The sequence below is a fragment of the Haemorhous mexicanus genome, chromosome 15 (genome assembly GCF_027477595.1).
Source record: "Haemorhous mexicanus isolate bHaeMex1 chromosome 15, bHaeMex1.pri, whole genome shotgun sequence".
Lineage (NCBI taxonomy): Eukaryota > Metazoa > Chordata > Aves > Passeriformes > Fringillidae > Haemorhous > Haemorhous mexicanus.
The window spans coordinates 16,278,083-16,293,322 of record NC_082355.1 but is presented as its reverse complement, the minus strand read 5'-3'; the positions used below and the strand labels follow the sequence as shown (position 1 = coordinate 16,293,322).

General features: G+C 54.8%; 1 protein-coding gene across 1 annotated transcript in view; it reads right to left on the bottom strand.

The window, feature by feature from the left end:
* Positions 1 to 15,240, bottom strand: part of LOC132334464 (protocadherin gamma-A5-like) — a 78,220-nt gene that overhangs the window by 7,218 nt on the left and 55,762 nt on the right. The window contains exon 4 of the mRNA XM_059860537.1: positions 14,216 to 14,274. Within this exon, the coding sequence (XP_059716520.1) occupies positions 14,216 to 14,274 (59 nt within the window). The remainder of the gene's footprint in view (positions 1 to 14,215; positions 14,275 to 15,240) is intronic.

The following is a 15,240-nucleotide window of genomic DNA, read 5'->3' as shown; positions in this document are numbered from 1 at the left end:
AGGCTCTTGAAGAAAAACCACCAAAAGCATTTGGGGACTCACTGGTGCATCCAGCAACACCTTCCTAACTCCTGCTGCCTTCAGAGGTCATGGCTAAGCATCTCATCTCCTCCAAACCCCACCAGTATGGAATCACAGAATGGTTTGGGTCAGAAGAGGACGTGAGGATGATCTATTTCCACCCCCCTGCCATGGGACAGAATGTCATCCATTGCCAAAATTACAGTGTCATGTCAGAAAAACTGCAGTCCCAAAGGCCCAGGGGTGCATATCCACCCCTGTAGGATCCTCTGCCCTTCTGCAGGCTGGGAGTGGAAGCACCTCTCAAGCTCTTTCAGGTCACAACTCCATTCTGCAGCTTCATTCATGTGCTGGAGGGTGAGAAAACCCCACAGTGGGGTGGGAATTTGGGTCATCACAGAGCAGCTGCCTGGCACCACAGAACCTGCTCTGAAAAGAGTCCAAGCTCAGTCCTAGGGAGGCTGGAGCAGCAGGGAGAGGAGAGGGAGAGGGAGAGGGAGAGGGAGAGGGAGAGGGAGAGGGAGAGGGAGAGGGAGAGGGAGAGGGAGAGGGAGAGGGAGAGGGAGAGGGAGAGGGAGAGGGAGAGGGAGAGGGAGAGGGAGAGGGAGAGGGAGAGGGAGAGGGAGAGGGAGAGGGAGAGGGAGAGGGAGAGGGAGAGGGAGAGGGAGAGGGAGAGGAGAGGAGAGGAGAGGAGAGGAGAGGAGAGGAGAGGAGAGGAGAGGAGAGGAGAGGAGAGGAGAGGAGAGGAGAGGAGAGGAGAGGAGAGGGAGAGCATTGGGCCTTGGCTCCCCTTGGCTGCTGGGGGTGCTGAGCACCACAGATGAGCCTGGGAGAGCTCAGGGGATGCTGAGAGACTTTGGCTGAGGAGGTTTTGTGGCTGAGGCTACAATCAGCACTCTGTGTGCAGGCTAACAAGCCTGGCTTTCATGTCTGCCAGGTGTCAGCTGTGCTCAGCCACTGCTCACTGCTCGGGGCTCTGCTCCCAGAGCCCCTCCAGAGCCCTCACACTTCCTAAACATCTCACCAGTTTCCTGGGGTCCCCTCTGCTCTGTCCCTAAATGACCCCACTACTCAGATCAGCATTGTCTCCTCTCCCAGTCCCTGCTCTGACCACCCACAGCCCTTTCCATCTGTTGGAATGCCAGGATTTACCCCTTGGTTGTGTACTGGCTCCCTTGGGATGAGGGCTGCCCTGGGAGCTCTCCTGAAGTGAGGCAGGGGAGGATGGAGGGTTGGAAAGCCCTTCCCAGGAAAGGACCTTACCCCATTTCCCAGGAAAGTGTTCAAACCACCAGGCCACAAGGCATGGAGGTGCCTCCTCCACCCCTGTGGTCCCAGCCCTTGTAACAGGAGCTGCCAGACCCCAACAGCCTGCTGAGACCCCAAAACCCTGCTCAGACCCAAAACCCTGTCCAGACCCCAAAACCCTGCTCAGACCCCAACACTCTGCTCAGACCCCAACATCCTGCTCAGATCCCAACACTGCCCAGCCCCAACACCCTGCTCAGACCCCAATTCCCTGTTCAGACCCCAAAACCCTGCTCAGACCCAAACCCCTGCTCAGATCTCAATACCCTACTCAGACCCCAAAACCCTGTTCAGACCCAAAACCCTGCTCAGACCCCAACATCCTGCTCAGATCCCAACACCCTGCTCAGACCCCAATGCCCTGTTCAGACCCCAACACTGCTCAGATCTCAATACCCTACTCAGACCCCAAAACCCTGCTCAGACCCCAACAGCCTGCTCAGACCCCAAAACCCTGTTCAGACCCAAAACCCTGCTCAGACCCCAATGCCCTGCTCAGACCCCAAAACCCTGCTCAGACCCCAACACCCTGATCAGATCCCAATGCCTTGCTGAGACCCCAATGCCCTGTTGAGACCCCAAAACCCTGCTCAGCCCCCAAAACCCTGCTCAGACCCCAACATCCTGCTCAGATCCCAACACTGCCCAGCCCCAAAACCCTGCTCAGACCCCAAAACCCTGCTCAGACCCCAATGCCCTGCTCAGACCCCAACACTGCTCAGACCCCAACACTCTGCTCAGATCCTGAAGCCCTGCTGAGATCTCAGCATCCTGTTCAGCCACCAGATCCCTGCCCAGCCCCTGAATTCCTGCCCAGCCCAGCTCTGGGGTGTCCCTCTGGCAGCCCCGTGCCCGAGCACTCTGCACCCTGCACGCTGCCCATGCCAGCTCAGGGCCACGTGCTGGGCACCAGACGGGCTCCTCACGCCCTGCTGAGCATCCCCCTGCCTGAGGGCCCCCTCCACCTGTGCCCTCACCCACGGAACAGGCTCAGTGTGGGCATTTTGGAATCGGGATGGACCCACAGGTGCTGTTCTTGAAGGCTGTACCTGCCACAGTGACCTTGTAGCTGCACTAAAGCCCTGCAGGGAGAGAAGCCTTGAATGCAAGTGAGCTCTCAGCATCCCTGTGAAATCCTGCCCCATGCACAGGGTGCCCAAGGCAGCTGGGGCTGCCCCTGCATCCCTGGCAGTGCCCAAGGCCAGGCTGGATGGGGCTTGGAGCAACCTGGGACAGTGGGAGGTGCCCTGCCCACGGCAGGGGGTGGAACGAGATGGGCTGTGAGGTCCTTTCCAACCCAACCCATTCTGGAGTTCTGAATATAAGTTCAAACTGCCTTTGAAACACAGTATCTGTCTGTAAGGATGCTGTGCAGACACTCCCAGGCGCTCTGCACAAAATGTGATCTGAAGCAACTCGTCCAAGATGTGCAGGACCCGAGGCAGGACCACAGGACCGTCCCTCCCCTTCTGTATGCCGTGCCTGAGCCATCCCCAGCCGGGCACAGGGCGCTGCTCCCACACCAGGTAATCTTTGGGGGATGCAAAGAAGCACTGATGGAGCAGAGGCTGCCCCGGCAGGACCCTGTGGGCAGCATCCTGAAATCCCTGCCCATCCCGGGGCATCCCGGGCACGATTTCCAGCCCTCCTGCACGCCGGGGGTGGTGGCACGGCTTCAAAAACCAGAAGTGAGGCGTGTTCCCCTCCCAGATGGATTCCTCCGTGCCGAGACTCCACTGCCCCCCCATGCCAGGACAAGGTGGGGACAGCCCTGGGGCTGCAGTGACCTGGTAATGTCACAAACAGGGCTGGGAATAGAGCCCCGGGCTAGATCCAATAAAGGACTTAGGAACCTGAACTCCACTGCAAACCACAGCCCGTTCAGGCACCCGTTCACCCCAGCAGCTCCTGCCCCACCCCCAGCTGGAAGACGAGGTTCCCACGTTTTTCAGGGCTTCAGGAAAGCTGCTCAGAAACATCCCTGAGCCTCCCAGCGCTGATCCTGCCTCTGGGAGCTGCCCTGACATGATGGTGGTACCCAGAGATGGGGGAGAGAAAGCACAATAAATATCAAATACATTTAGGGGTTTTTTTTAAAGTATTCCAGTGGTTTGAACTCTGCTGTGAAATCAGAGGCTCAGGTTCAACTCTCTCTTTGATGTGGCAGTGCCAGCATCACATTTTCCCCCTCCCAAAAGACTCTCCCCTCCTCTTCCACCCCTCCTTCAGGCAACTCCTTCAGGTTCCCCTGTACAGATGTTCCTCCTGTCTCCTGTCACAGCCTCTGTGTCCCACAGCAGAGGGAATGCAGGAAGGAAAGGCTCACCCCGTGCTCAGGAGATTCACCTGCACCAGGACTCCTGACCCCCTGGGCTGCATCAGGGCACAGACAGCAGAGCTGGCACCCCTGGGCACCAGACCTGGCCAGGAATGGCTTGGAAAGGGAGGGCTCAGGGGTCTGGGCAGTCCCTGCAGCCTGGGAGGGGTCTGAGTGGCACAGCCCAACCCTGCCGAGGGTGGATCTTGCTCAGGCTGTTCTGAGCTCCTGGTCTAGAGCTGTGTGTCCCAGGAAGGAGGGCTGTGCATCACCAGCCAGCTCAGCATGGGCAGCACTTCAGACCCTTTTCCTTCCTGCTCTCAGTGAGGGATGAGCACGTGAACTGCTGGCATGAGCCTCACCAGCCCCTCCACTTTGGGGAACACCAAAGCCCAACCTCCCCTTAATTCCCTGTGGGATCAAAATCAGACTGCAAGAGGGGCACAAACCATAGAATCCTACAATGGTTTGGGCTGGAAGGGTCCTTAAGGGTGCTGCAGTGCTCCTCAGTGCCACCTTCCAAGCAGAAGGAGCTCCCCCAGCCTCTCCCACCCTGCCCTGGCCTCCAGTGCTCAGAGCATTTTGGTGGCTCTCATATGGCCCAGTGCTCCAGCTGTGGATATCTGGGTGCCACAGGGGAATTGAGGGCAACTTCTTGTCCTGCTGGCTGCAACCTGACCAGTAAAAGCAGTCACTCTCCACCACAGCAAGGGTGCACTGGTGATTCGTGCTCAACCTGGCACCCCCATGTCCTTTTTTTCACCCTTACTGCAGCCAGTGTCCCCAAATTTTGCACAAAGAGCCCCAAAGCTGTGTGCCTGCTCCTCATGACGCCATAAAGAAAAGCTATTTTAGAAATGCCTTAGCATTGCAAAAGAAATTTCAAAAAAATTTTTAAAAAAATAAAAAGGGCATTGAACTCACTTCTCTAAGCAGGAAATTCAAGTGTCTCAATTACTTGCAGTGCAATCATCCAGAATTCAGAGGCACAGAAAAAAAACCCAAGGGCTGTAATCTAAAAACATCCAAAAATAACTTCTCACAGAGGAGAATGCACACAGCTGATGGCCAGACCTGGCTGCCTTCCAGGGCTATAGGATGGGGCTGTGAGTCACAGCTGAGAATCACTGACTCAACAATGAGCAGCCCTCCCTGCCCTGCTGCCCTGCCCGGGGTGGGCACACCCCTGAACCCCCCTGGCACGGCCACCCACCCCTCCACAGCTTGGGATGCTGCTGCAGGGAGCCTGCCCGGAATGGGAGGGCTGGTTCCTGTGGAAATACTCCAAGGACTGGCTGGTTTTAATACAAATACTGTTGATTCAATAGGGTGTTTTTCTAAAAACCCATCCCCCATAGGATAGATTTTTTTTTTTTTCCCTCTCTGTTCAGTTCTACTCCACACTTCAAAGCTCAGAAAAGAGCTGGCTTTCATTTTCAGGAATGCTTCCAGCCTAGCTAGAGCTGAGAGAAGGAATCAAAGCCACATTTGAGACAAGCCCGGGGTGCAGCATCTGCAGGGGCTCAGGGTGTGGTGGGCACGGAGCACAGGCCAGGTGCTGTGTCAGGAGAGGCAGGCACAGCCTCTGCACCGCCTGGAGCTGCCTTCAATAAACCTGGCTACGTGGAAATCAGGGAATAACCAGACAAAAGGCTTTCCTGGCAGCCCTGCCACAGCCCCACTGCATCCATCTGCATCCCAGCACTGCCCCACTACCGAGAGCTTCCGCAAGCACCCACACCAGGGGGGCACTTGGGTGCTTTGCTCATCAGGTCCTTTTTTATCTTCCACTTCCAGCACAAAATTATTCCACTTCGAGCACAGAATTATTCATTTCCTTGCGGGGTTGCCATGGAGCTCATCACTATGGCAGCCAAAGGCCTCGCAAACATTTATTTGCACAATCGCCCGATGGATTCCTGAAAATTTGTTTTCTTTGCTCTGCAGCTGGAAACACGAGTCACAGCAGCGCCACAACAAACCGGGAGAGTTTATTCGTGCCAGAGCAGTGCTGTCAGAGCCCCAGGGGATGGAGAGGGCAGCTCAGTGCCCCAGGGCACGGCGAGGTGTCTGGCAGGGCTGTGGGCAGTGCTGGGCTGGGGATTTTCCCGGGACACCCTCAGCATGCTCTCTCCTCTCTTTTTGGGGCTTTCTGGCTCCTGTGGCCGTGCCCTGTCCCAGCCAGGACCTCTCCCAGCCCGTGCTCCTGGCTGTCCCCAGGCAAGGCGTTGTGACTGGGATTTATTCTCCTGCCGGCCTCTTCTCCTTTCATTCCCATTTACACGCCAGCCCCGGCTGCTGCTCCCCCTTCCCCTGGGGCAGCACCCAGCCCTGCCCTCCCCAGCCAGCTCCCGGAGCCAGGGCTATCCCCAAGCCCGTTCCTGCAGCCCCATTCCCGAGCAGCCCCTGCTCGCTGCGGGCTGTTCCCCTGCTCCATCCCCCTGCCCTTCTCCTTCTCCCAGCTTCCTCCCCATCCCCCTGTCCTTCTCCTTCTCCCAGCTTCCTCCCCATCCCCCTGCCCTTCTCCTTCTCCCAGCTTCCTCCCCATCCCCCTGCCCTTCTCTTCCTCTCTCCCAGCTTCCTCCCCATCCCCCTGCCCTTCTCTTCCTCTCTCCCAGCTTCCTCCCCATCCCCCTGTCCTTCTCTTCCTCTCTCCCAGCTTCTTCCCCATCCCCCTGTGCTTCTCTTTCCTCTCTCCCAGCTTCCTCCCCATCCCCCTGTGCTTCTCTTTCCTCTCTCCCAGCTTCCTCCCCATCCCCTGTGCTTCTCTTTCCTCTCTCCCAGCTTCCTCCCCATCCCCCTCTGCCTCCCACACGCGGCTCCAGCCGGAGGCAGCAGCGGCAGGAAAATCTCAGCCTGAACATTCCCCGGCTGGCAAAGTGACAAGTGACAGGGAGCAGAGCCGGGGCTGAGCCTCCGCTGTGCTCCAGGCGTGTGGGGACACTGCCCCGAGCCTGGGGACACTCCCCGAGCCTGGGGACACTGCCCCGAGCCTGGGGACACAGCCCAGAGCCTGGGGACACAGCTCTGTCCGTGGGGACACAGCCCTGAGCCTGGGGACACTGCCCTGAGCCTGGGGACACTGCCCCGAGCCTGGGGACACTGCCCCGAGTTTGGGGACACTGCCCCGAGCCTGGGGACACTGCCCCGAGCCTGGGGACACAGCTCTGTCCGTGGGGACACAGCCCTGAGCCTGGGGACACTGCCTGTGCCTGGGGACACTGCCCGAGCCTGGGGACACTGCCCCGAGCCTGGGGACACTGCCCCGAGTTTGGGGACACTGCCCCGAGCCTGGGGACACAGCCCTGAGCGTGGGGACACAGCCCCATCCCTGGGGACCCTCCCCGAGCCTGGGGACACTGCCCCGAGCCTGGGGACACTGCCCCGAATTTGGGGACACTGCCCCGAGCCTGGGGACACAGCCCTGAGCGTGGGGACACAGCCCCATCCCTGGGGACCCTCCCCGAGCCTGGGGACACAGCGCAGGGCGAGCATCTCTCTGTCCTACTCCCCACGCCCGCATCCCGCAGCCCCCACCCTCCCCAGCCCCAAAAGCCGGGATCAGCTCCAGAAGTGCCACCATTCCCCGTCCCTGGCAGGGGACGCTGCCGGCCCTTCCCCCTCGGCCCCTGGGCTCATTCCCGGCAGCTCCGAGGCCTGAGGGAGCCTGGGTGAAGCTCAGCTTCAGGATCGTGACTTTGCAAAGATGCAAAGATTGAAAATGTTAGCGAGGAACGGCGCGTGGGGGAGCGTTTCCAGCCCCCCAAAACAGGGGAGCCTTCACTCCCAGCCTGTGGAGCTGCTGGGATGCTGCTCTGCTGGATGAAGGCAGAACAAAAGCCAAAAATGTTCCTAAAATGGGGCCAGGGCAGCGTTCCCTCTCCCTGGAACTCTTGTAACCCTCCTGAAGGAGACAGAGCTCAGAGCAGTAATTTTTTCCCCCAGGCCATCCTGCCACCATCCATGTCCCAGACATGCCAGGATGGATATTTTGGGAAATTCTTTGGAAAGGTTGTTGTGCCTGTTTTTCAGAGCCATCTCTGCAGCCGGCCATGGCACGAGCTCAGCTGTGCAGGAAACACATGGAGGGAGAAAAATTAAACTAATACACATAGCACCTGTTAAATCACCTAAAATAGCTTTTCTATACATGAAACCCCTGATATTCTGGGGTCTCTCCACAGTGAGAAACACATCCCATCACCCAGATATTTCCTTTTCTCTACAAAAGACTTTTGTCCCACTTGGCAGGATCTGGAGGGTTCAGACTTCAAGGGCCGTGACAAATGCAGATAAAGGGATTATTGGCCCAGAATGCTCCATAAGGGAAGGAAATACTCAGTTTGAAGGGGCTGTGTGATGTAGAAAGAAGCCCAAATACTGAATCTGCTGAGATTTGGGCTGTTAGCAGCCAATAGAGTGGCCCCTGCAAGCAGGAGTGGTCACAGGTGGCAGAGAGGACAGCTCTGTGGCCTCCTGACTCTGGAAGGGGAGGTGGGGTGGGACAGGACACATCTCTACAAAAACCTTCAGCTTCCAATCCCAAAATCAGATCAGTTCTGCAGGAAGAGGTGGGGGGAGAGGAGTTATCCAGAGAAAAGTCCTGCTCCCAGCATCAAAACAGCTCCTGCCTGCCCTGCAACCCAAACCCACTCCAAAATTGCACCCCAAGGCTGCAGCCCGTGCCCAGAGCAAAGCCAGGCTCCGGGCAGCCTCACAGTCCTTTAAAAGCAGGGCTTTGTCTGTAGGGTTGAAAGGAAACCCCAGTAATTAACTCACAGAACTGCTGGGATGGAAAAGTCCTCTGAGATCATCAGCTCCAGCCATGAACTCAGCACTGACAACTCCACACTAACCCAGGCCCCAGGTGCCACATCTGCACAACTTTCAAATCCCCTCAGGGACAGACACTCCACCACTGCCCTGGTTCCTACTCCTGACCACCCCTTTAGAGAAGACTTTTTCCCAGTATCCAATCCTAACCTGCCCCGGTGCAAATTGAGGCCTTTTCCTCCTCCTGTCCCTGTTCCCTGGAGCACAGCCCAACCCCCCCGGCTGTCCCCTCCTGGCAGGAGCTGTGCAGAGCCACAAGGTCCCCCCTGAGCCTCCTTTTCTCCAGGCTGAGCCCCTTCCCAGCTCCCTCAGCCTCTCCTGGGGCTCCAGCCCCTTCCCAGCTCCGTTCCCTTCCCTGGACACGCTCCAGCCCCTCCAAGCAGGAGGCTCTCAGTTGTCTTCAATCTTTCCAGTTCCACAGCCCACCAGGTCAAACCTGGCAGATGGAACAGTCTGGCCCTTCCTGGGCTTCTGTGGTTCTCTCCAAGGTGTTTGCTGAGCAAAAGCCACACAAGAGGCTGGGGACCAGTGTGGGCTTCATCACTGGACACAACCACCCACCCCAAATACTCCCCAAAAAGACAACTTCTCTCCCAGGCTCCCCAGGACATGGCACAAGTTGGTGATTTGAGCTGTTCAGCCCCAAGGATTTGGTAGGGGGAAATCTCCTTCAGAGCAGAGCTCCTCCACTGGCACAACTCCCCCTGCACTCAGAGCCCACACTGAACACAGCAGCTCTCACTCTTAGGAGAGCTCTGTCACTTAGGTTAGGGCTGTTCCTTCAAAGCAATGTGCTCAAATGGAATTCCAGAGGCTGCTGTGATTTTTCAGGCTGCAGGGCTCCACTCACACCTTCCCCAGGCCTTGGGGAGGCAGCTGAGAGCAGGTCCACACTCCACAGGCTGCAGGAGTTTTGGAGGAATCACTGCTCACCACTGAACAGGCAAACAAATCCAACCCAGTCAGAAAAAGCAGGAATTTTAGCCCAGAGACTGTTACAACTTTATAATTCACCCAGAATGTGAATGGGTGAATTGCAGAATGTGTGGAACCTCACCTGGCAAAGCAAATACCACTTCTGGCTTAACCCTGGGGTGTGTTTGGCATGGCAATGTGAGGACTGTAATTATTTCCTAAACTTCCCACAGGGGCACTTTGCTCTGCTGCTGTCAGTGAGAAGCTGCAGCCTGTCCAGCAGCCCTGCCTGGCATGTGCCCATTGCCACCTTTTCCATCAAGGAGCAGAAGGCAAATCCAGCAGTGTTTATCTGCACAGCCCCACTGGTGCCCTGTGCTTGTAGCACCTGCTGTTGGATCCACTACAGCACCAAACTCCCAGAGTAAATTCCTCCGTGTTTACAACACCCCCAGACACCCCTGGGGCTCCTGGGCCTGCCTTTATTTATTTTTAGGAAGGATGTGGGCAAAGCCTGCAGCTGTGGCCACTTGTCCTTCTGCTGGGGGAGCCCAGGAATGTCCGTGGTTCCTCTCTGGCCCCAGCTGCTCTGGGATGTCCCCCCAGACACAAACGTGGGGTCAGTGCCCTGGTACACTGTCATGCACCCCAAAAACACACCACAAGCCCCCCCCACCTTGGCAATACCTGCATGCTTTGAGCCTCAAGAACACCCCAGAGAGCTTAGAGGACTATTCTTTATTCCTCTCCCCAGCCCCAGCACACACAGGCAGCCTGTTGATAGTCCTGCAAGCCCAGCTCTTGAAGTTCTTGCATGAAAACAAAACAAAGAATGGAAAAAAAAAAATAAATCCCTCTTTTCCTTCCTGGCTGTCTCTTGCTGCAGTGTCTCCCCTGTGAGCCCCAGGCCCCTGGTTTGTGGGGGGGGATGATGGCTGGGGCCAGGCAGGGCAGCTGTGATGCTGCTTGATAAACAAGTGGAGCCAAGTGAACATCACCATTGGCTGTGCTCAGCCGGGGAGGGGAAGCCTGGCTAGCAACAGCTTTGGGAAGCTTTAACAAAGGGGGATTTAGGATTGGAGAAAACACATGGAAGGGGGCTGTGAAATGGCAACGCTGCATCTCCTCTACACGCTCTGCTCCTCCCTCCCCTGGAGTTGCCATGGATTCTCACACTGCTTCCCACCTCCCTGTGAGTCCCCTGCCACTGTCTCTGGGGTGTCTCCTGCCTGCCATCTCCTCCCAGCCTGCCCACACAGCCCAGAACTGTCCTCAGCCCTGCCACAGGATGCCTCCCAGACCTGTCTCACCCTCTCATGTCCACCTGTGAGCAACACAGAGCCCTCCCCATCCTCCAGGAAGGAAATCCTGCCTCCAGCCCGGTGTTTTCCTGAACAAATCATCACACAGACCCCAAAACAAAGAGCAGCCAGGGTCAGGCAGCACCATGAACATGCAGGGCACAACAATGAAAATACAAACCAAAACAACAAGATGGGTCCTTTGTACCAGCCCCAGTCCCAGCAGCCTCCTCCCACAGGGAAACCCCACAGTGATGATCCCACAGGGATATCCTGAGATGCTGCTGGACCATTCATTTACTGCACTTTGGCCAATTCATCACTGTAATCTCTGCTAGAGCCACTGATCTGATTTACCCAGGAATGGCATCTGCTGCTCGGAATCAGTCTGGATTCATTCCCCTTTGCCCAGCGACAGCATGGGTGTGGTTTTTTTTAAGAAAAACAAACCACAAACATCATTTAATTAATCATCCTATCCTCCTATTTCTCCCAAACAAGATTAATTCTGTTGTGCTCAGGTCTGCCTCGCTACCACATTTTCAGAGCATATTGTCTGAGCTCCTCTCTCCTGAGCATGTGCACCAGAGCTCTCTTCAGAACAAAGAGCAGATTCCCTTTGTTGTCCTGGAGCAGCAGCTGATGTAGGAGATCAAGAGCTGGTCCCTGCCTCATTGAGCTTCCCCTGCTCTGCCTGGTTCTAGGTGCCCAGAGACATGTGGGATTTGCTGTGATGGGCAGGGCTATGTGGACAAGAGACAGGATTGTTTCTCCCCCAGCTCCCATGGAGACAGCAAGGCAGAAATCCCAACATGGGTTTGAGCTTGTTTCTGGCTAGGGTCAGTGCCAGGCTCCCCCCAGGACTCATCCAAACCCCTGCCCTAAGCTGCTGTGTCTTTATTGTCGTTTAATTTGGGTCAAATAGTTAAGAGCACATCCCTTTTTTTTTGATTTTCAGCTGAAAGTCGAGCTGTGCTCCCCCAGCACCAGGCAGAGCCCTGCACTTCAGAGAGCTCATGGTGCTACAGAGCTTCACCTGTCAGCAGGAGACACATTTGTACAGGGTTTAACAGCAGAGAGAGAACAGCAAGCCAGGCTCAGGCAGCTGCACTTGCCCCCTCTTTAATGCCTGTACTACCAAGCAGTGCCTGGGGAATTCACACACCAGGTATCAAAACTCTGGGAAGAGCACGGGAACAGCACAATGGGGAGTGGGCTGCTTTCCAGGAGCTGCCTGTTTGATCACCAGGGAGATGTCAGGGCTGGGCACTGAACATATGAGAGCACTTTCTATTTCCATCCTTTCATAGTGTCACACAGGTTTGGATGAAAAACATCCCCCTTCATTTAACCTAAAACAGGATGAAAGAAATGGGGGGGGGAAGAATCTGCAAGAGCAGTTTTTGGACACAGGCAAGTGGGGAAAACCAGCAGGAATTAAAATCCACTGAGTTTTTCCAGTTATTTCAGCAGCAGCCTGTGCTTCAGCAAAATCTCTTTCCAAAGCCAGGGTTCAGCCCATGCTGTGGGACCCCCTGTCACAACATGGGGCTCAGAGCAACCTGGTCCAGAGGAAGGTGTCCCTACCCATGGCAGGGGGTGGAAAAAGATGAGCTTGAAGGTCCCTTCCAACCCAAACCATTCTGTGATTGAAGAGCAGCTGTTCAGGGGCTGTCCTGGGCACCCAGGTCACAGATCCTCAGCAGTGACATGGTGGCTCATGCAGCAGAACCAACATGTCCCACTCCTTCAGCTCCCCACACACACTCTGAGGCTGCCTTTCCTCTTGCCCTCTCTCTTCCCACACCACAGCTGCTGCTGCTGTCTTCAGGCCCTGGGAAGGGGATGGAGCTTGTGAAGAGATCCAGGCAGGGGCTGGGAGCTGGGCTGAGTGTCACTGTCCCATGACCTGAGGAAAGTCCCTGTCACTGAGCTGAGGGGGTCTGGACTGCATCAGCTCTGTGCCCTGAAGAGCCCCAGCATGATGCTGGAAGAGGGAGCAGCAGAGCCTGCTCTGATGGGGCTCATTTGCTGCCTCCTCACAGCAAAACAATTACAGCAGCTGTGGTGCACTTCTGCATTAACAGGGCTTTGTTAATTGTCATTTCAACTAGAGCGGAAATGCTAAGAAAGATTTTCCTTGATTAAAATGTTGTCAGTGATGGGGAGCTCAACAGACCCCTGAGAAAGCCATTCCAGCTACAGCTTTGCTTTAAAGTCCAAGGCCAGCTTCTGCTAGGAACACTTAATCTAATTACATCAAACCCTCACTCCATTTCAGCTTTATCAGCTGGAATAGCAAAGTTTAATCACTTCAACAAGTTGGCTATAGCAATCTCTTAATTTTCTGATAAGATAAATTATTGAGCCAGGGAAAGAGCCAGGCACAAGCAGCTGCTGCAGATGTTTAACTGCAAGCTCTGACACCAAAATCCAGCACCCACTACTCCCATGCCAGCATTTGAAACTCCACAGGAGCTGCCCAAGTGGCCACCAGGAGTGACCAAGCACAGAGATACAGTGCCTGAGCCAGCCAGAGGAGCAAGCACACCACCCAGATTTACTCCTGATTATTCAGAGAGTATAACCCTCAGCTATGCCCCAAAAGATAAAATCTTTTCACATATAAATTATCCTGGAGCCAGTCTGCTCATACACAGTAACCTCTGGTTGGGTATTCACAGAGAAAGGTGGAATTCAGTTAAAGCTCTCTCTTTCAAGGGAGTTCACCCTCTGAAGGGGATCCCTGCTCATGAACCAGGAGAGAAGATGGGAGAGGCAAAGAACATTTTGTTGTCAGTGATCTCTCACTACACCAAGACAAGCAGATCTGGGTGGGTCAGAGGCAAGAGAGCCCTGGTCAGGAGCAGGGTACACCCCTGGGAGCTCTCTGCTCTGCTGCTGGGGCCTCTCTTCTGCCCTCACACACACCTCACAGAGAGGTGCTGGAATCTTCCCTCACTGGGGATATTCCAGAAGTGTCTGGACACAATCCTGTGCTGTGAGCCCTGGGATGACCCTGCTGAGCAGAGAGGTGGAGCAGGTGAAGCTCTGTGGTTCCCCCCTCCTGACCCATCCTGTGGCTCTGTGAGCACCTCAGCAGCACAGAGCTCAAGGCTCCATGGCTGGGACAGGGAGTGATTTCCAGTGGCCTCCATGAAGGGAGAGGCACTAAGATTTTTGACTCAGGAAGGAATTTACATGCTCAGAATCTGCTTTAGCAAAGAGCCCTTTCTCTGTGAAACCCATTGTGTCCAGTCCTTCAACCATCTCCCCACTTCACCTGGAGTTCTTTCCAGTTCCTGAGGAGCAGACACCAAACCCAGACACACCACTGCCCACAGCAGCTGTCACAGCCCCACCAAACACAGCTGACACAGGAGCAGCCCTATTTCTGACTCCAGCAATGACAGGGACACCCTCTCTCAGAGCTGCCGCTCATGGACTTCCCAGCACTGAAAGTGGCACACCAAGAAAAGAAACCTTCATCCCACAGATAAATGAAGGAAGAGCCACTTACCCACTTGTTCCAGGTCTCTGGGTCTGAGAGAAGCGCCAGTCTGTGTTAGGCTGAGCTTGCTGCAAAGAAAAAGAAGAGTTTTAATACCTCCATTCTTGCCTTTGGAAATGAAAGTGAACTGATCCTGGATTATTTCAGTCTGGAATATCAGCATGTTCTGTCCAAGTGAAGCAAATCAATTAGAACAAAGAGAAAGCTCCCCCTCCCCCTTTCTTGACTATTTCTGAAGCAGCATGAATACCAAAAAGCATGACAAAAACTGTTCTGAGAATAATCTTCCAAAGCAGCTCAGGAAGCCAGGCTGTGAAAGAAATGAAGCATGAAATAAACTGATAAGGGCATGAATTCAGCAGGAGCAGTGGTACCACAGTAATGAGCTTGGAGGAGGAAGGGGGTGTGAGGGGGTGGCAGAGTTAATTGATACTGAGAAAGATGCTCTTAATACTCTAAGGTAAAATGGTAACAGACCTTCCTAACCTCTCTTCTTCTGTCCTTAAAAAGGCCTGCCTGAGATCTTGTTTTTATGCATGGTATTTGAATGACTTTTCCTAGCTGTGGTGGCCTTGGAGCACTACAATATTTTTCTGTCCACAGAAAAAAGAATAAACTTCCGACAGCAAGAGGAAAAAGCATTATTTGTTTAGGAGACACAATAACCTTCAGACACAGCAGCACACTTTGTAACCTCATTAATAAGCCCTCATATCACTCCCTGCCCGTGTTATTTTACAGCCAGACAATGAACATTTTGTAAATAAGGAAGGAGATGGAGCAAGCTTGTATATTCCTGTTTGAATCACGCCTTTGTGGAAAGCACTAAATAGCACAACTGTTTCTGTCGGGAAAACACACACGCTTCCGAAAATCATCATCACCTAAATGAACTCCAGAGTGATGACATACTACCTGGAAAGGACAATGCTTCCCTCAGCTATTTTAGGAAGGAGCAGTTCATAGTCCATACATAGTGGAACATCAGTTTTATAGGATTATTCTGCTTGTACATGCAATTACTAAGGAAAAGT